General features: G+C 43.5%; 1 protein-coding gene across 4 annotated transcripts in view; it reads left to right on the plus strand.

Moving 5' to 3' along the window:
* The window catches only part of CREB3L2 (cAMP responsive element binding protein 3 like 2), a 104,565-nt gene that overhangs the window by 54,571 nt on the left and 29,003 nt on the right, over nucleotides 1-20,991 (plus strand). For all 4 annotated transcript variants that reach the window (XM_033098791.1, XM_033098792.1, XM_033098794.1 and 1 more), the window contains exons 2-4: nucleotides 4,745-4,961; nucleotides 18,740-18,915; nucleotides 20,358-20,445. In XM_033098791.1, the coding sequence (XP_032954682.1) occupies nucleotides 4,745-4,961; nucleotides 18,740-18,915; nucleotides 20,358-20,445 (481 nt within the window). The remainder of the gene's footprint in view (nucleotides 1-4,744; nucleotides 4,962-18,739; nucleotides 18,916-20,357; nucleotides 20,446-20,991) is intronic.

Consider the following 20,991-nt stretch of genomic DNA (forward strand, 5'->3'; position numbering starts at 1 on the left):
GAGGCGGCCCTGGGGTGAGCCCCTGGCTACACAGCTCTGCTCTGCTCCAGTCCACTCTGCCTGCTCTGCTCTGCTTCTGTCTGCTCTGGTGAGATGTCTCAGTGTTGGTTTCAGCTCCAGCCAGGGAACTTCAGTCTAGTCTTCCCTGAAAAGGGAAAGTGCACTCCCTGACTTATATAGCGAGAAGTCCCGCCCCTGGTCCCTGATTGGCCTGTCCTCATGCAGATGAGGACTCCAAATCCTTGCAGTTTGATTGGTCCAAAAGGCACTGTCCTGACTGGTGAGAATGGAGCTACTCTGACTGGTCCGTGAAGATGCGGCTAGGCCTGTAACTGCATCACAGATTTGGGATGAAATCTCAATTTTACCTTTCATCAGTGGTGCACCCCCAACCCTGGGCAACGTACCTAACTACCCTGAGCCCCAGTTTTCTCATCTATAAATGGGGACATTTCTACCTAATAGGAGAGCACCTAGCTCCTTTTCTGAAAGTCCAGTAGGTCAAGCACTTAGCCCATCAGATGAGTCCAGCACCTGGTCCTGTCAACATCATCATCAATGACCCCCATCAGTATTATTGTTTGTAATCTTTGTTAGAACTTCTCTGTGCAGTTGGATTGTGAAGATCAAGTGCTCCTTTCCGGGAAGAAACAACGTGGGAGAAGTTCAGTCCATCTGAAATAAGTGGACCCCAGTTCAAGGTCCAGTTCTCATCATAGCTGACTGAGATCTTGGACAGGGGGATAGTTGTGAGCATTGATTGACACGGAAGCTATGAAAGTACTTTGTAAAGCCATAGAGCCTGGCTAAGCTATTAGGCAGAATGATAATACGCTGTTATGGTCGCGTCCTTGAAAGAATGCAACTAAAATTTCATAACCATTGGGTTCACATGAGTTTTCCTTTGCTAAAATGTGTGCAGGATCCAGAAAGGTTCTGTCTTTGAGTCTCACTTTGCTCCTTTCTCCGGTGTTTGGCCCCTAAGGCCGTGCGCCCCTCTCTCACTGGCTGGCATTAACGAGGGGCCGATTCTGGCCTGGTCCCTGTACCAGCTGTGGGATGTTGCCCTGTCTGTTGAACCTTGGAGCCCACAGTTGTCAAGGAGACCCAGCTGGAGCTTATTTGCTGGGCTGAGTCACAGCCTCTGGTTGGGACAAGTTGGGCATATCTTTTCAATTGCAGGTACCTCCCCAGGAACTATTCAGCGCTCACTGCTCTGCTCATTTCCTCAGTATGAGTGGGTCCCTTCTTCCGAGGAGGTCCTTTTTCCAGAGGGGAGGTTATTGTAATGCACTTGAAAACAACTGTGAGTTCTTCAGGACTGCCTGTCATTTGGGGCTCACTTGTTTGGTAACCTGGTAATTACGACCATATCCAAAGTAGGGAGAGTTAAGGGAAGGTTAGCAGACTTAGAGAAGGTTTATTATTGCTTATCCAGGAGATGTTCATGAAAACACTCATTAGTGCTGCACAGGAGAAAGAATAGAATGTCAGCCGAGTAGCCAGCCCGACCTGGCAACGTCCATGGGAAAGACAGGCTTGCTTCACGACGGAATGGGATTCGAGGGGTTTAGCAGGCCAGCCAACACAGCTGGCCAGGGTTGACATTGTAGCTCAGGGGACAGAATTATGGCTTGAAAATACAGGGACTGTGAGTTCAGCTCTTGTTTTTGCATTTCACATTCTGTGTTATTTATTTCTCTTTTTGTTACCTTAATTTGGGTCTTGAAGGGAACTCCGTCAGACACTTGCAGAATATTCACCCTCAGACAACCAGTAATTTTGTCTTGGGGGGGGGGGTCCCTTAGGGAATCAGACCCTGATTTCAGGTTATCACGTGGTCAGGAATCAGCCTTGAAGCTCTTCTGCTCCCTGGGACTAGCAGCGTCCCTGGGAGCTGGTTAGCAATTCAGAATCTCGGGCCTCCTAGACTGTGAGCGAGCATCTATGTCTTAAGATCCCCGGGTGATTCATAGCACGTAAGAGTTGGAGAAGCACTGGCTTGAATGAGCCCAGGGAAGGCATTCCACACCGTGGAAAGGCATTATCTTTTTCTTTATTATTTTGTATCCCAGTGTCTATTTAAAGTTTAGCACACGGTAGCTGCGAAACCCATGACTCTTCCTCTGACTTGGGCAGATCTGAACTTCTAGGGACTTTGTAAACTTCTAGGGACTAAATTGTAAAGTGGTGTAGGGAAAAGGGTGGTGAGCAGAGATGGGGTCGACCTTGAGTGGGTGAAAAACTGAAGTGAGCATTAGAATCATAGGTGCTGGTTTTAATATAGATGAGTTTGACCAAGTCAGATTTCTGAAGGTGGGTCACAGGATTTGTATTATTAAAAAGTTTCCCTTCATGTTCGAGAATGTTTATTACAGTATCATATATAATAATAAAATATCTAAATACCCCTCAAGAAAAAAGGGATAAGTAAATGGAATACAATTCAGAAGTTTAGATGAATGAAATAGAGCTACATGTATAAACATGAATAAATCTAAAAAAAAATTTTTTTGGAGAGAATAAAGTTGCAGAAAGATGTGTGACGTGTGGTGCTATTCATTTAAAGTTAAAAATAATTCACATGTATATAAAGGAAACATGCATATGTAGTAAAAAGACTTGGACAGGAATAATAAACACTAAATTCAGGATAGTAGTTAACTTTAAAAGGGAAGAAAAGGAGTGGATGGGGAGTTTTAACAGTCTCTTCATGTTTCATTTCTTAAAAAAAGAAAGAAAGAAGAAAGAAAAAAAGGTTGTGGCAGCAAACTTGAAAGAAATAAGATTTTTTCCCCCCAAAGGAATTAATACATAAAATTATTCATGGTACTATTTTCTGTAATGTTTCTAAGTACTTAAAATATTTCATTGTAAAACGACTAAAACAAAACTCTCCGGGTAGTTGTGATGCAGACAGTTGGCATTTGGGAATTCTTGCCTTAGATGCTAAGGACCTTTCCGTTCTAACTGTGTTTGTACACAGAGCCCTCCCTCCCATCCGCCCTCTCTTTTCTCATAGGTGACGGAGGCCCTCGTAGGACGTGCCTAAGGCCCGTGGCTCTCACCCTCTGTCCTGATGAGATGCAGCCGTGTGTCTTGTTTGTGATGCTGGTAAAACCCACCAGCCTAACTCTGCTTTGAGGACCTCATCTACGAGGGCCTCCTCTCTGTTGTCTGCTTCTCTCCTTTATGGAAGGAGAGGTCTGTTCTACTACTGCCCTGATCTTAGAGCTGTCCCCTTAGGGTCATCACCTGCCTTCCCTTCCCCGAGCTGTATTCATTTTCATGACACCTTCGCTGACACTTCAGTCCAGTGAGGCTTCTCCATGGGAATCCCAAGAGTTTTCATTGTTTACCCCAAGTACCGCCGTCTGCAATCAGTTCTCTTATTGCTGCATCTGTTTTTGGAACGTGCTTTCTATACCAGAAGTGTTCATGAAGTTTAATCAATAAGGATGACACGTGGTAGCCTGTGACTGAGAGAATGCTAAGAAGGAAGAAGTGGCTCTAACAGCTGGTGTCCAAATAGGCTTTTACAACATTTAAATGAAGTTTTTATTATTTTTAATATGCAGTGCAGCAGTGGTTCTAAACCCAAGGTGATTCCCCCCAGCCCCAGGGACATTTAGCAGTATCTCGAGACATTTTTCATTTTCAAATCTAGGGGAGTGCTACTGGCCTTGGGTGGGTTGAAGCCAGGGATCCTGCTAAACATCCTGTAATGCACAGGACATCCCCACCTCATAATAATTTTTCAGTCAGTAATGCCATGGTTATGGTGGGCTCTCCAGATCCTCAGACCACGTACACCTCGCTGCCGGTGGCGGAGAGTAGATAGGGCTGCAGCTGCTTTGGAATGGGGCAATGGAACGGGGGCTGCAGAAATCCCTGTGAGCATGCGTATAGACCGTTCCTGTCATCTTCACACATGGTGGGGGCTCGGGAGTCTGTGGTGCTAGAGATGGAGGAGAAGAAGAGATGAAGGAGACCAAGGAAAACACTGGAGAGGAATAAAGTCCAGGTGGTGGGGAACATAGAGGGAACGTCCTCTGATGCCTTTGAACTTGGCACCACCTTGCTATGCATAACGCTATCACGCAACAGAAATTCTGGACAGCTATTTAAAAATATGCCCAATGCAAAACATGGTAGGTAGGTAGAGGGATGGCCCCTCGTGAGTCTTGCTGTGCTCTGTCCACATTTGTCTGCATTGTGATTTTGCCATCCCTCTTGTCAAGCGGTGGCGTCTGCTTTCCCACCCCATGAATCTGGGCTGGCCTTGTCACTTGCCGTGAGCAAAAGAATGTGGGAGAAATGATGATGTGTGAGTTCCGAGGCCATTCAGCTTTGGTTTTCTCCCTCTTGGAGCATTTCTACCATCGTGTGAGGAATTCCAGCCTGATAAAGCCTCTTGGAGCAAAAGACCCAGGTGTCCAACTGTCCCAGCTCAGCCTCCAGCCAACCTTCGGGATCATTATGGTTCTATCAGTGAATTCAGGAGAAATCAGCTCATCCACCCAGCCCACTATTTATATTTCTTATGAATAGTGAGACATACGAAATTGTAGTTATTTTAAGCCACTAAACTTTGGGGTCGTTTGCTCCACAGCCACAGATAACTGTTCATTGTATATAAGTGACTTCATTCAAAGCAGTGGATGAAATATTTGCCTTGGAACCTGTGTGTAAGTGTCAGATTGTGGTTAAGAGAAACTGAGTTCTTCCTCTTTGTTTCTTGTAGCACTTCTCAGAGCTTCTGGATGAGTTTTCCCAGAACGTCTTGGGTCAGCTCCTGAACGATCCTTTCCTCTCAGAGAAGAGCGTGTCGATGGAGGTGGAGCCATCCCCAACGTCCCCAGCACCCCTCATCCAGGCCGAGCACAGCTACTCCCTGTGTGAGGAGCCTCGGGCCCAGTCACCATTCACCCACGTTACCACCAGTGACAGCTTCAATGACGGTAAACTCAGAGGAGGGGAAACATCTGGGGCCTTGGTCCCTTTGGCTCGGGGCTCCTGGAGGGTGTGGAGTGTGTGTTCTATTGTTGTCAGCACCCCCTTTAGCCACGTACCTACACCGTGGAAGGCTGTGCGCTTGGTCTGTGGGGAAATGCCACGAGGCACAGGAGACATTTCTCCACCTGGGACTGTGTCTTCTGGAAGGTCGCTATCACTAAATGATGGTACGATTTCTTTCTTTGGCCCTGTGGGTGGGGCAGCAAAGCATCCTTTGGCAAATCAGGAAGGCCTATGTGGTTGATAATTCCAGTAAGTCCATTGTTTCAAGTGGTCATGGCATTTTTTATGAGAAAGTAATTTTTACAACCCCTGTTACCCATAGAAGTTTCTTGGGCATCCTCGTCATCCATGTGATCCCACTCCCACGCATATGAGATCTTGCTGAGATTCGGAGCCTTTCTTGTTGGTGAGCTTTCCATGTCCATCATCAGTGCCATGACTATAGTGCTTGTTGAAGGTCGAGTTTTCTTCACCTTATAGATCTTAAGAGCCATTGACCATGACTCTGTAGGCCTTTCCTTGGTGTAGGCTGCATCTCCCAAACTCTCTAAGACATGTATACCTTTGAAATTTAACTGTCTATGTTTTGTTTTCTCTGAAGTAGAACCAGCTATTTCAGTACCTTGAGTAAGTTTGAAAAACTATGTTCTCAAATCCTAATTCAGCATAGGCCTTCTCCTCACAGGAGGATGACATGGTGGGGAGTGGTCCTCACTCATCCTGGGTGTCCCCCTCCCCACTTTATACCACTGTTCATATGGCAGCATCTTGGGAAGGTGGCTTCCTACTTACCAAGTTCCCTCGTGCTTCCTTCGGTTAAAGGCAAATACCCGTGTCTACTTCAAACAGGGCCTCGCTTTGTGGGGAATGCCTCCTCCACTTGGGGTTCTTAGATCTACTACCGACCTCTAAAAGGACCAACTTTGAGGCAGAGAATGCTGTAGGTTTTGGTATTTTTCACCTCCGATGCATTCTATCTTTAATAGAAGGGTGCAGATCAGCAGCCCCGGCAGTTTGGCCTTGTATCCTCAGTGAAGGGAAGGCCCAGAGCGGTGAGTGGGTCTTGTCTGGACCCTGCTGGAGCGTTAACTATATGCTCAGATTTTTCCTGACCAGGTTAGGTGCGTGATAACTTAATCCTTCTTCTCTGTAGTTTGTGCACTTTCTCTACCTCAGATCAGAAGAATGGGGGGAGGGGAAATCTCTTGGGAAGGAAGGGAGGAAGGAAATAGAATTAAAAGAATTTGAGGATGTGCAGTTGCTATGAAGGTAAAATGAGATGATGTGTTTAAAGAACTTGGGACAATGCCCAACATATAGCGTTTCAATAAATCAATTTTTTTCCTTCTCTCCTCCTCTTTTTTCTTCTATTGTTGTAGAGTTGTTATTAGTGTTGTTCTTCTTTCTTTTTCTTCTTCCTATTCTTTACCTCCTATTCCTCCTTCTTCTCCTTTTCCTCTTTCTTCTCCCCTTCTCCTGCTCTCCTTTCCCTCCTACATTCATTCCTACTCAATCACTTCCAGCAATGACCTCAATTCAAACTTAGGAATGTGGTCTCTGTTACAGCTAAATACTCTCGTTTGTATCATGATACGGAGGAGACTTATAGGAAGTCAGCCTTCTTCTGGGTTTCAGCGTAGAAAAATTCACGCAATTCCTACCTTCACTTTATCATTTTAAGAGTAGACTCTAGCATTAGATGAAAGTTGGACTAAGGGACCTTTACGATTTCTTCCCATCTTGATGTTGGTTCTGTGAGAGGATGGTTTCAGTGTGTTATACATACCTGCCTTTGCTCATGGTTTTGTCCTAACTTTGCTTTTCTGCTTTACCTGTTATTCCTCCAGTTCTCTTGATACCTCTATTCCAAGCCCTACTTCCTTTACGGAAGTCATTTCCAATCCCTCTCGTGTTAGTTCTCTATTGCTGTGTAACAAATCTCCCCAAATTAATGGCTTAAAACCATAATAGTCGTTTATTCCCTTTCATGATTTCCGTGGGTCAGGAATTCAGGAGTGGCTCACTTAGGTGGTTCTGGTTCAGGCTTGCCCAGGACGTTGACATCAGATGTTGGCAGAGACTACAGTCATCTGAAGACTTTTCTAGGATTAGGAGGTCTGCTTCCTAGGTGGCTCACTCACATAGCTGGCAGTTGGATGCTGCCGAATTGGTTCCTCTCCGTGTGGTCCTCTCCACGGGGCTACGTGACAGTCACCACCGCACAGCAGCCAGCTTCCAAAGGGTGAGGGACCCAGGAGACCAAGGCTGGAACTGCGTTACCTTTTCTGATCTAGCCCTGGAAATCATTCTGTCAGTTCCACAGGATAGACCTGATTTACTGTGGCAGGGGACCACATAAGGATGTGAAAGGACAGAATCACTGGGAGATACCTTGGAACCTGACTTCGCCGCGTAGTGACGTCTGTAAAGTGACTTTTACCACATCTGAACTCCTTTATCATGTATTATCAATGCTGTACAGTATAGCCATTCATCCACCTCGTGGCTCTGGAGTTGTGGCTTGTGAAGGTAGGGAAGACTGAAGCGTGTCCCTAACCTTTGGTGATGGCATCTGGGAAAGATGCCTGCCCTGCTCTCTCGTGTGTGGCTTGCCCCCTAACTATGTGGATACCCTGGGCTGCAAGCATTTGGTCAGGTGGTGTTCCTTGGCGTATAGCAGTTGTCTCGTGTACGATCAGTGGCAAGTAGAAGTAGGTGTTTTAGAAACACTTTGTGATTCATTTCTAAAATTCATTTCAAAGCTATTTATTGAATATCTGTCTTGTGCTTCACCTGCCAGGGACTATTCTAAGCATTAGGGGGTAAAGAAGTAAAGGGATTTTATAAAGATCTCTGCTTTATAGAGTTTACATTCTAGGATGTACGGTGGGGGATAGAAAATAAGAAAAATTAAAAAGTAAAATATGCATTGCATTCGGTGATGGTCAGTGATATATAGAAAAATAATTCAGAAAAAGGGATGGAGAGTTCCTGGTGTGTGGGGCGTTGTCTTAGTCCACTTGGGCTGCTGTAACAAAATACCACAGACTGGATGCCTTATAAACAACAGAAACTTATTTCTCACAGCTCTGGAGGCTGGAGGTCTGAGATCAGGCTGCCAGCAGGGTTGGGTGAGGGCCTTTTTCTGGTTGCAGACTTCACATTCTATCCTGAGATGGCAGAAGGGGCTAGGGACCTCTGTGGGGTCTCTTTTATAAGGCTCTAATCCCACGTTGTCGTTGGGAGGGTTCTCCTCTGACGACCTAAGAGGGTCCCTCACCTTGGGGGTTCATGTTTCAACTAAAAGTTTTGTGGGTGGGGGGGACACAAACATTCAAGCCATAGCAGGGGGGAATTGAAATTTTAAATGGGAGAGACAGGGAAGGCCTGTCTTTGAAGGTAACATTTGGGCATAGATCAGCAGGAGATGCAGGAAAGAGTAAGACGTACGAGGAGGTCTCAGGAAGAAGCTTCCAGGCAGAGGAAACAGTCCGTGCAGAGATCCTGTGGCAGGCATGGGAGTGTGATAACAACAGAGCTACACTTATATTGTATCCAGGCAATTCGTATCTGTGGAGTTAGCCAGCCATTCCACAGCCTTGCCGTTCTAGAATGTGCAGATTAGAGATGACCTGAACAATCGAGCAAACAAAACTCTTTCCTTCAATTCCACATGTTTGTTGAACATTGACTGTGTGTCAGACACCCACCTAGCTACGGTGGAACACAACCGGAAAGCTTAGATCCCATCTATAGGTACATCAGAGCCTAGTGAGCATGCCGTCTGCCCAAATACTTCATCAGACAGAAGGTGAGCCATGTCGCAAGAGGAAATTAAATGGTCGAAGTGCAGAGGAGAGAGGGCACATCCACTGACGATCACAGGAAAAGTTGCACAAATGAGGCAGAATTTATTTGGGCCTTGAAATGCTGAGCAGCGTTAAAACAGTGGCGATGGTTGGAGGGAAGCAGAAGGGAGGCAGGGGGCTAGGACACTGATTCTTCTAAAAGAAAAAGAAAGAGATCCCTGAGGAAATGAATGAAAATAAGCAGATTGCCAAAATTTCAGGGTCCCTTCCACTTCCTGATGGCACTATTTCTTTGTTTTTTAATTTTAACCAGCATAAATGCAGCAGCATGGAATTCATGGGTAGCTCCTGTGCTAACAGCTTAGTGTGAGGAGAAATAATCAGTCCATCTTTGCCAGGAAGCCTTCCTGATCATTAGGCCAAAGCACACGTCAGGCACTTCCACCAACGGGCTCTGTGTTCTATTTATAGCTCCTGTTCTGGGGAAGGCTGAGCTAGAAATTTGCTGAGAACAGGTACAAGCGTGTCAGGTATGTTTTGTAGAGAGTTTCGGACCCACAGTTCATCTTTGTAAAGAACCAAGTTTTTCCCTGAGTAAAAGCCACCCACCTATGCCAGCAGATGCACTTTTATTAGTCGGGGTAACCAACACAGAGAGGGACCTCGTGGGATGTGTGAAATCGAAGTTAGGCGGTGGGCAAGCATGCATGGGGAAGGCGCCCCGGAAAGCTGCGTATTCTTAGCTTCAGTCGTTTTTCTGAGTTTTGTGCATGGCCCAATGCTGGGGAACAGAATTATTTTATTCATTTGAAGCCCGTTTTACACTCCCTTAAAGGAGTGTCAATCCACGAGGATCCATCTGGAGGCGGGTGCTCTTTCAGGCAGACGTGTTGGAGGAGGATGATGGTTCTTCAGGCAGCACGTAAATGGGCAGCATTTAAAAATTGCTGTTCACATTAAATTTAATTTTCTTTATCTCTTGCATTGGGAAAACAGCTTAAGCAACATTAGGAGTCCTTGTTTCTAGTGATGGATAGTGAGTGACTATTTCATTACATCTGGGAACGCCAATTTATCAAATCATTGTGTTCAGTTTTACTTAGAATAAATGCAGCTCTTCTGTTATTGCTTCTAGTCCTAAAACAAAGTGGTAAGATAAACAGTTTGAGTAGACATTCTCTCCCATCTCATTAGAATTTTTCTCTTTCTTTTTCTCCCTCTTCCTTCCCTTTCCCCTCTCTCCTTCTCTCTTCCACCCTAAACCTTCTTTCTTTCCCTTCTTCCTTCATTGTTCTCTCCCTGCTAAATCTCCCTTCCCCCTCTGCCTCCCTCCTTGAACCCCAGGCCAATTATTTAGGGCAAATGTAGGTGTTCTTATCCTATTATTATTCTTATCAGAGAACTCAGACGGACTGTAGGCCCCTAAAATTATATACAAAATTTCGGGCTATCAACATTGATCAGGTTTTCTGCTGTGAGCATTTATAACTTCTTTTATATCCTCAAAAGAGTCTGTGACCATCCTCCCCCACTTCCCCCCAAAAAAGGGTTGGGAAACACTGGTCTAAGATTATATAGGCGTCATCGGTCTTCAGGCCTGAATTTGTAGACTTTTCTGAAATACTCGAGCTAAACTATTTCGTGTGGCTCAGCAACCACAGGAGCCAGTTTTAGGAATGTGGGCTTGGCCTTCCAAACTACCAGAAAGATGCCCTGCATCCAGCTCATTCATGTCTCCCCAGGATAAAGGCTGTTAACCAAGTGCTAAGCAGGGCTTGCTGTTAAAAAAAAAAAAAAAAAAAGGTTATAAAAAGATAAGTAAAATGCTATTTTTATGCTTTGATTGAGGAATAAAAGAACTTCTATTTGAGTGACCAAGTCTTATACTCACCGCAGGGAGGGGATCTTCATGAGTTCCTCTACCTTAGTTATTACATTGGGATGCTATGTATGTATTCATTTGCTTTGTTGCTTCATTTTAGTCTGCTTCCTAAGGAAAACCTTAACAGTGCTGGACTAAGCCTGTTTGGAGAGAACTAGACATGGCCCCTATCATCCCAGATGAACCAAGAACAAAGTTAGAAAATACAAAAAATATCAACAGACTCAGGGTAAAATATACTAATACAGAAGTGGTCTAATGCAGTATTTGCAGAACTCACACATCAAGGTAACTTTAGTTTGGGTGGAATAAGGGACTATAATTGTGGTTATTTCAGGTCTAGAGAGGTGTGGGGCCAGGAACATAAATGATAACCATCGTCTTTCTGATTAAGCTAGTCGGGTTTCCAGAGCTAGCGGGATCGAGGGGTGGCTGGGTAGGCTGGCTTAGAATAGATACCTACCCTAAATTTATGCAGCTGTGTTCATAGGTGAGAAGGAAAGCAGTAGTCTGTGAGCTACAAATGCGCAGATGCTGCTGGTATGACATAGCTTGGGGGAAACGGACAGCCTGGTGGAAGGCAAAGACTCAAGGTTGTATGGGAAGCAGGGCCTTAGGAAAGTGGAATGGAGTGTTCTGGAGACTAGAAGAAAATAATGTCTCATGGCTGATGAGGCCAGACCAGAGAAGGTGTGCCTAGCTATAGCCATGCTGGGAGAAACGGAAAGGTTTCTCCCTTATAACAGGCATGGCAGTGAAAAAATAGATTTCGAAACGCTTAGATGAAACCCACAGCAGGATTACCCACCAATGAGTGTGCTGAGGAAAGGGTAGAGATGAGTCATGATGACGTAAGTTTCCAGTTTGCAGTGTTGGACACATCTCGATGCTGAAATGTTCCAAGGAAGTGGGGCCTGAACGAAAGTCACAGAAGGGCAGTGAGGAGCTGTATGTTCCTCGTGTTTAGTTGGAGCGTCAATCAGTCTGAGCCATCTTAGAGGGCGTAGGTTCAGGGGTAGAAGGGAAGATGTGTCCGTCATCTGCCCGTGTAGATGTAACCGGGTCCTCTGACTTGGGTGGGCTAAGCAAAGAACCTGGTGTGTGGGGTTGGAATGGTGGTCCTCTCCCAGTCTGAGCCTGGGCTTGTGATGTATGCTCTTTTGCTATTCATCACTTTTGTTGGCATTACTTTTTCTTTTCTTTTTCTAACAGGCGAAAAGGATAATGATGCTCGTCCTTTTTTTTTTTTTCCAGCAAAATAATGACTTTTTTGTCCGCCTATCCACTGAAATGCTAGAATACCTAGTATACGAAAGCAATGTTTATATCTACCTAGCAATTAAAATTACTGGATATGCATGAGTGAGGGTGGTACATTCGGTGAAGAAACAAAAGATTATATTTATTGCTAAATAAATCTTTCCAAATCCATCCTTTGTTCCACAGAGATTTCTTTCATACTCTAAACACAATATCCTACAGAAGAAGGATCTGAGTTGTGAAGCAGAACACCGATAGAGTATAGTGGTTCATCTCTAGAGTCAAACTTCCTGGATTTGAATCTGGGCTCTGCCACTTAAGAATTATATGGCCTTCGGCAAGTTGCTCACTTTTGCTGACCTTTAACATGGGAATAATAATACTGCTTACCTCATACTGCTATTGTAGGGATTAACTGAGTTAATACACATTACAGAAACATTAGATAAACATTCATGCCTGGCAATTAGTAAGCAATAAATAAGTATTAGCTCTTATTATTACTCTTGCCTTTGTGCAGATTAGTGCATAATTAAATACTTAATTTACCAACTGGTCACAGTATGAATGACCGGAGTAAGGCAAAGAGGTTCTGTATACACAAGTACAGAAAGAACACAGAGTAAGGGAGGTACCCGAGAGAAATTGTGCTGGTCGTACACGCCTGGATGCAATAATGCATGGAAACATTTAAAACGGTGCATGGCATAGAGAGCACTTAGAAGGTTTTAGCTATTATTGGTTGACCTTAAACTGGAATCTTTCACCGTGTGAACATTAGATTAGACGTTTACATAAACTAAGGCAGGAAGTATAGAAAGAGCCAATATAGCACCTTTTGTGGTGGCTAATGATGGGCTCAAAATAACATTAATTGAAGGATAATCCCTCTTGGCTAGAGATCTACTTAATCATTGATCTCTTGAAAAGCAGTGTACTCGGCTGGTCCCAAGCACAGCTGTGGAGGTGGTTTGTCTGAGTACGATTCCCAGGTCCGCCATCTCCCAGCTGCGTAACTTTGGGTGAGTTATTTGATCTCTTCGTTTCCTTGTCTGTAAAATGGGGATACTAGTAATGCATGCCTTCGACAGTTATTCTTAGGGTTAAGTTAATTACTGTATGTAGAGCACTTAGAACAATATTTAGCACATAGTAAACACCCCTAGTAAGTGTTTTCAATTTTACTGTTAGCAGTACCTCTTCCTGTCATTCACGACTGAAGGTAATTTCAGGGTTAAGTCATCCAGGGAGGGGACCACGGGGTGGACAGCCCTCTAACTTCCATTTGCACATGTAGTGGGCTATCATTTAATATGATTCTGACACATTCATCTGAATTCTTGCCCCTCTCCTAGCTCCAGGACCGAGTCTTCCCATTTTTCCTCGAAGAGATTTTTACATGAAAAACCAGCCAAACTTTGCCAACTCCTTTGAAAAATTTCAAAGGGCAAATCCAATTATCAAATGCTGAGGGCTTTAGATGAACCGTACTTATTTAATCTATAGAAATTCACTTTCACTTTAGACATCTTATATAAGTAGCAAATGGTTATATATGTGGCTATATCATATAAGTGATATTCATCCCGTGTGATTTCTCTTTTTAAGAATATGTCCACATACATTATATATGTGTATAGACATGAATACGTGTGCATTTGTATACGTGTATATACACATATATGCCATATGTACCATATACATATATACATAGTATAACATATTTATAAAGATGCCATGTACTCTTAGCTTGGAGTTTAATCATTTTCCCCCCTTTCCAGGAATCAGTATGTATTCATTGCAGTGACTTCGGCCGTGTATATGGAAATAACGGAGGACCTGCATTTTGGTGTTGCCTCCACGTTGGCTTCGATTTCATGCCTTTTTAGCCTCTCTGTCCACTCTGCTGTCTTGGTAATCTTGGCGTGTAGCCCCATTGCTCCTAGCTGCTCCATTTTGTCCTTGGATGTGAAGGACTTGCTCATCACCACAAGGCAGTAGCTTGTTTTTATTTTCTTGCTGATAGCTAAGTGGTGATGCTGAGGGAATGTGCCACTTGAGTTTGACCTTTGACAGGAAGCTGTTTGAATAACATCAGATGATATGGCAGTGCTTCTTCTTACTCCCCACAATATGCACTACTGACCTTATTGAGTGATGTTTTCCTTCTGCAATGAAACTTAAAAAGCGTGTAGGAAAATGCATTCATTTTTACTCAGTACCTGAGCTTCGATCTTTAGAAATTAGAGGGTATAGAGTGTGTCCTGACACTTGGCTTTTGTATTATAGTTTAGCCAATAAGTCAAACATTTAAGGATAATTCCAGTTGTAAGCCATGGTGGCCCTACTGATCTTTTTGCCAGTAAAATATACGAAAATAAGGTCATGTGGAAAAATTATAATACATATTCTATTCATCCCTTTCATTCTATTTTTTGTTAACCTCCTACCTCATAGATTACGTTTGTCATTTTGTTTTTCCTGATTTGATATTTATTTCCACTCAGGGACAGAGTACAAGCCAACACCCAGCAGTTCAGAATTACTGTAATTTCTCTAATTTCAACAGCTACTGAAATGTTGTTCTCACCAAGCTTCTTACTGGCTGATTTTCTTCTCTTAAGTTATTTATTTTATGAAGTAACTGGTAGGTTTCATCAGTCAGCCCTCCAATATGTATTGATATGGTTCACGATTGATGGTTTAGAGGAATGATTATAGAAACGAAGTATAGCTATTTTGTTGCAGTAGGTTCTAATGTAATAATTTCTTTTTTAAAATTTTATTTTATTGGTTTCAGGTGTACAAAACAACATGATTAGACTTATATAAACATTCAGCTATATTGTATCAGCCAGTTATGTTACTACATAATAAAAAAACCAAAACTCATTTGCTTTAACAACAATAATTTATTATTGCAGCTCATGTGTCTGTGTTTTGACTGGAGGTTGGCTGATTGTAGTTGGGGATGGGCAGCTGAGTGATTTTGTTGGTTTTTAGCTAGATTCACTTATGTGTGCAAAGTCCGCTGAGAGTTGGCTAATCTTAGCCAGGCTCATCTGGGGGTGTTTTGTGTCTGTCATCCTTCTCCTTGATCAGTAGATTGTTCCGACACATCCTTCTCATGTGGTGGCAAAAGTACAAGTGTGTAACTCCGGTTGTGCAAGTGCATTTCAAGAGTCTGCTTGTGTTAGGAAGCTAACATTCCATTGGTCTAAGCAAGTCAGTCCCAGGGTGCGGTTAACCCACAGTAGGAAGACGCAACCAATTACACGGCAAAGGACATGGAGGCAGTAATGTAACTTATTACATATATTAAGGTATGTAATTACATATATTGACTCTTGTTGAGTCAAAGGATGCCGAGAGGGCCCCTTGAGCCCTGGGGCTTTTCTCTAATATTACCATAAAGTCATACAAGAAGAAGCAGGACATGTCCATGTGTGGACATCCAGGGGTATAGTCCCAGGATAGGCAATTTCGAGAAAGTATAAAATTTAAAGGAAAAAAAAAAAATCACACACTTTCTGAACTATTCTACAGAGATATTTTTACTCTTTTGGTATATTTCCTTTCAGTCTTTTTCCCCCATTACTGTGTTTCCCCAAAAATAAGACCTCGCTGGACAATCAGCTCTAATGCGCCTTTTGGAGCAAAAATTAATGTAAGACCCAGTATTATATTATTATATTATATTATATTATATTAGACTGCATCTTATATTATAGTAAAATAAGACTGGGTCTTATATTAATTTTTGCTCCAAAAGACACTTTAGAATTGATTGTCTGGCTAGGTCTTATTTTTGGGGAAACACGTAATTGCTTCATTAATAGTATACAAATTAAATCCAGGTTTTTTTTCTTAATATTCTATCATAAAGCTTTGCCTTGTTATGAAGAAGGCTTGATACAGGTAGTATTACCAGATACATAGATATTCCATTGTGTGGGTACACCATAATTCATTAACCTTGCCCTTGCTCCTTAACGTTTTGGTTATTTTCAGTGTTTCGTGATTATAAATAAACCGAAGGAAGCATACTTGTGTACAAATCTTTACCCACACGTTTAGTTGTTTTCTTAATGGAAAGAATTCTGGTCAGGAATTCAGAGATCTGGGCCCTGTCACCCATTTGCGGTGTGATGGAGACCTGCAAGTCAGTTTCCTCATCTATACAATGACATATTTGAGCTTAAACTTGTAACTCAAAAAGTATCTTTCAAACTAGAGGACTAAATTGCTGTATTGGACTGGAAGCATGAAGGCAATACCAGCTGCTCGTCCTCAGAAAAGTGCAAGGGAGGAGAAGCAGGCAGTTTCTTGGGCTTCTCACTTGGAAGAGTTCCGTTGTCTTTGAGACAGGAAGTTTTGTTTCATAGTCCAAGTATCATTGCCCTTGAGTCTCCAGCTCCGATGCAGTAATGATGTGTGTGTGTGTGTGTGTGTGTATGTATATACATATACATATACACGTATAATTTCTTTTAAAATAGGGTATAGGACACTGAGCATGAAGAATATAAACTGTCTTGACTTATTTTTTGAGTGTGTGTACTTTGAGAATCACTTAGCTAGATTGGAAGAGGCGATTTCATTACCTGTCTTCATTTTGCCTTATAACTTTGTATTTGCTTTTGGTGTTTATTTTTGCCTTTTCCTTTGTTTGCCCTGTGACTTAAGTTTCATCACAGTAATCGTAACTTCACAGTGGGGGAATCTGGCCTTGTCTCACAATTTCCTGGTCATTGCATGCAACCTTTTTCTCAGGCATGTCCCCACGCCCCAGACTGTTCATTGTATTATATACTGACGCTGTATTTCATTGTACTATCTCTCTTCCAGCCTCTGCCAGGGTTAAATACTGCTCAGTGTGGACAGGCTGTAAGTGTTGACTTGACAAAGCAGAGGCAGCCACATGTCATTTTTGAGTGGAGAAAGTGTGATCTCTGCTCTCTGTCTCTCCAACCCTCCTCCCCCAAATCTGTCCTCAGTGTGTCTTCTTTGCAGGTGACAGTCTTTAGTTCCCAAGTTCCTTTTGGGAAAGGCGTCACAGTCTTCTTTTGGCTTCTTATCGAGCTACTTCTCTAAGCTGAGCTGAGGCGCCCATCTGGCCCGCAGAAGTCTGTGTCAAGTACAGTGTGGTATCCCCCCTCTGGCTGCCATCAAAAGGCCCTTTGTTTTCTCCTCCTCCCCCTCGGCCAGGATGTGGCACACACCCCGCAAAAGATGGAAATTCCCCCATCACACCACTGCCCTCAGCCGCTCTATAGAACTAGCTCTGAAAGCAAATCATCTTGAACCAGCAGAAGTCTCGTCCATCTTTATTTTACTTCAGGAAATAAATTGGGTCTGGGATGATGACGTCAACTGTAGATTGGATTTAGGGGAAGATCATTTTCCTTTGTGAAGGTGAATCTAACTTTTTCCTGTGTTGGAAGGAAGTTGCTTATGAAACACTGTTTTAATAATTGTGAACTTTAGTTCTGAGCTTCTGTGCCTGCTCTCCCCTACCCTTAGCAGTAACGAATGATTTCCATGTACCTTTCCGTGGCAAAACTTGAGCCGCATTCTCAAGTGTGAAATCATTTCATAATGTGAATGACTTTCGCCCCCTGTATAGTAATGGTTCACGGGCATGTGGGTTGAGTGTTTACATGTCTTCATAAAGCAAGGGAGCATATCTCTGCTCGATTGTCACCGCATTTTAGTAAAACTGGGATTAGGTACAGAATGCTGACTTTTGGGGCTCTCTGGCTTGTTTTTTCTTGGTCTGCACCTGTTTGCAATCTCTGTCTTTTTGTCTCCTGCCCCCTCCCTCCTTTACCAGGGCTGTGCAGAGGTACTAGCTCTGAAGTGTCTCGGTAAGAAACACACGGTACAGGCTCCTAGATGAATGTGCATTAAGGGATAGAGATGCCTCTGTCTGTTCTGTCTTGTTGCTTTCTTGCTATTCCCCAGACCTTGTGATAACCACGAAAGCCGGTGGCAAGGCAAGTCCCAAACTCGCTGAGATCCAGCCCTTTTCTCTAGATGAGTATGTAGTCCATTTCAGCAGGTGTTCACCAACTCTGAAGTTTCCCAGGGGGCTAAGTAACATTCTGACAGCCTACATCCGGTGTAAGGCATAAGTGGGGTCTTAGGAAAACAGAAGAGGACAAAAGACAGGGAATGAGAAGAAAGAAAAACGAAAATGAATCACTGTCCATTGGGAGAGGGCTAGAGATACCTCCTAACTATTGTCTTTGGTCCTCTCTCCTGAGACCGTGGTTGCCAACCATACGCTTTTTTCTTTCTTATTTTTCAGTGTATTTATTTATTTATTTATTTATCTATCTATCTATCTATTTATTTATTTTTGAATAGATAACGCATGAACTTGGTTTGAAAACCAAAAAGTATGAAACACGACACAGTGAAATTCTCTCTCCTATCCTATTCCCCAACCACCCAGCCTCCTTCCTGCCTGTGCAGGAAGCCAAGTTTCTCTCTTTGATATGTATCTTTCCAGAGTTTCTTTAGGCAAACTTACACTCAAGTGAATACAAGTACAGATTCTTACTTTGCCATTCATTTCTTTATCCATGTATCTCCTCTCTCACGTCCTCATTTTATTTCCTTTTAGTCTATTCTCAATAATTCTTTGTTGGAGTTTTTTTCTTTTCTTTTCTTTTTTTTTTTTAAGGAGAAAGACCAGTCGAACTTTGTTTTGCTTGTGCCTGATGCCCTGAACAAGTTCACACGCGTGCTTGTCGTTTTCCCGCAGATGAAGCAGAAAGTGAGAAATGGTACCTGTCGACGGACTTTGCTTCAACAACCATCAAGACGGAACCGATTACGGATGAGCCAGCCCCGGGACTTGTTCCCTCTGTCACGCTGACCATCACAGCCATCTCCACCCCTTTCGAAAAGGAGGAACCTCCTCTGGAAATGAATACTGGGGTACACTCAATTTTCTCCCATGTAAACTGATTGGATCAAAAGATATAGATCTTCATTCTCCAATAAGGCATTTCATCTTTTTGGAGCTAGTGGCTGTGTATGTTTGAGGATAACCGTGTGTGTGTGTGTGTGTGTGTGTGTGTATGTGTGTGTGCGCATGTGTGTACGGTACGTGTGCATCTATCAAGGATATGTTGATGGGGTGGTGTCAGCATTAATTATAGCACCTCCTTTCAAGGCATTGTCCAGAAAAATTGGTAGCAAGTCTGATTTCTTTTTTTTTCTATAACTGCTAATACAAAAAAAGAAAAACAAAACATAGATGGGTATCCATGGTGAAGAATTGTTTTTCCATAGGATCGATTTTTAAGCCAGTGGAAAGGGAGTGGTGAAGATGACCACGGCTTTCAGTGCCGTGGCTACCGGGACTGCCAGTTCCTGTGTAATATTTTACTTTCCTAGTGCTGTGCTGTTTTCTGACCCAATTTCAGGGACTTCCCTTGGTCAATGCTGACAGCAAGTAGAATTTTGTCTACTCGCTGGGTATTTCCAGTGTCTGCTGATGGACCAGAGTCGTATTGTGCATTTCCTCACAGATGTTGGCAGCAGGTTCTAACTTTCCTTAAGTTAAACAATTTCAGGTGATAAACAGTGACTCCACTGACATGCTTTAAGTCAGATCTCCTCTGAGCAAGGGGTGGTCGTCTACCCGTTCAGGACAAGGCGGCACAGAAGCAGTAGAGCCACCCCCGTTTCGCGGCTCCCTCATTCTTAGCTCTTTACGTTCCGTCTTCGAGAAGACGAGGGATTAGACAGAGCGTCTCTGCAACTGCCCTCTAGAACTCCTGGCTCAGTAGCTCCTCGAGTCTCTTCATTGGACTGACTTTCTAGAGAATGTGGTTGTCTCCTCGCTCCACAGATTTTAGTTCAGCTGATTTTTAAGTATCAACTAGGAAGGTCAGGGTGACGGCCTTGCACCCTGGGTATGGACCAGATGCCTTTTCTCCTTTCCCTACTGATAGTTGATGCTTCGAGGGCATCAGCCATCAGGAAGCCTGGGCAGAATGGATGAGGCGTGCGTCACGCGGTGTCTGCTACAGGACAAGCTGGTGCGGGCCTGTGGCCCTTTGAAAGCATACCAGACTATTCTGTGATGAAAAGTGCCTTTCTGTTATCATAAAGACCATAGAAAAGAGCGCTTATAAGTGAGCCCGGGGTTTTTAATTTTAGCCTTCTGAGGGTTCCATCAGCTGTAATGCCAGGTTTGGGAACAAGAGGGAGGTGAAGAACTAAACCCCTCCCTGTCAAAGAAGCAGCCTCAGCCGGTTCCGGAGAAGCAGGGCGGCCCTGAGAGGAAGGCACAGGTGACAAATAGCTCCCCTGGGTGTTTTGTCTGGGTTGTTACTGACTTCTAAAAACTGTGTTTGAAATTCTTCCTTTAGGTTGATTCCTCGTGCCAGACAATTATTCCTAAGATTAAGCTGGAGCCTCATGAAGTGGATCAGTTTCTAAACTTCTCTCCTAAAGAAGGTCTGTCTCCTCTCCCTGCGTCCCTTTGGGTTACCATGTGTCAGTGCACTGTCTGGAGAGAAAGGGAATCTGGGAGAAGGTGCTGGGGTTGGTCGGTCCCACAGGTAGCTTGCTTCATGAAACAGCTCTGTTCTTAAAAACCTTGGTTGTACATACAAATTTCAGAAGGTGAACTTTCTTGTCCCATATATGTACAGGCTTAATTTCCAGCTAAATGTTTTACCCTCCCTCTGCTCCCAGCCAGGGTGATTTTTCAAAACCTTTATAGACTGGTACAATTTAGGTGCTGACGAGTAAGAGAACTGCCACCCTCACGCCACCCTGGTGGGAACCTGTGAATATAGCCCAGCTCCCTGCACTGAGTGCTGATGTGTAGAGGCAAATAAGCAGACTTCCCCAGAGGCGCTAGCTGTTTAAGTAAAATGAATTCACAATTTATCTGTCTCGGCGATTCAGTGGGTTTTTTTATTTATTAAATGTACTGAAGTGACATTGGGTAGTAAAATTACGTAGGTTTCAAGTGTACATTTCTATAATACATCATCT

The sequence above is a fragment of the Rhinolophus ferrumequinum genome, chromosome 26 (genome assembly GCF_004115265.2).
Source record: "Rhinolophus ferrumequinum isolate MPI-CBG mRhiFer1 chromosome 26, mRhiFer1_v1.p, whole genome shotgun sequence".
NCBI lineage: Eukaryota > Metazoa > Chordata > Mammalia > Chiroptera > Rhinolophidae > Rhinolophus > Rhinolophus ferrumequinum.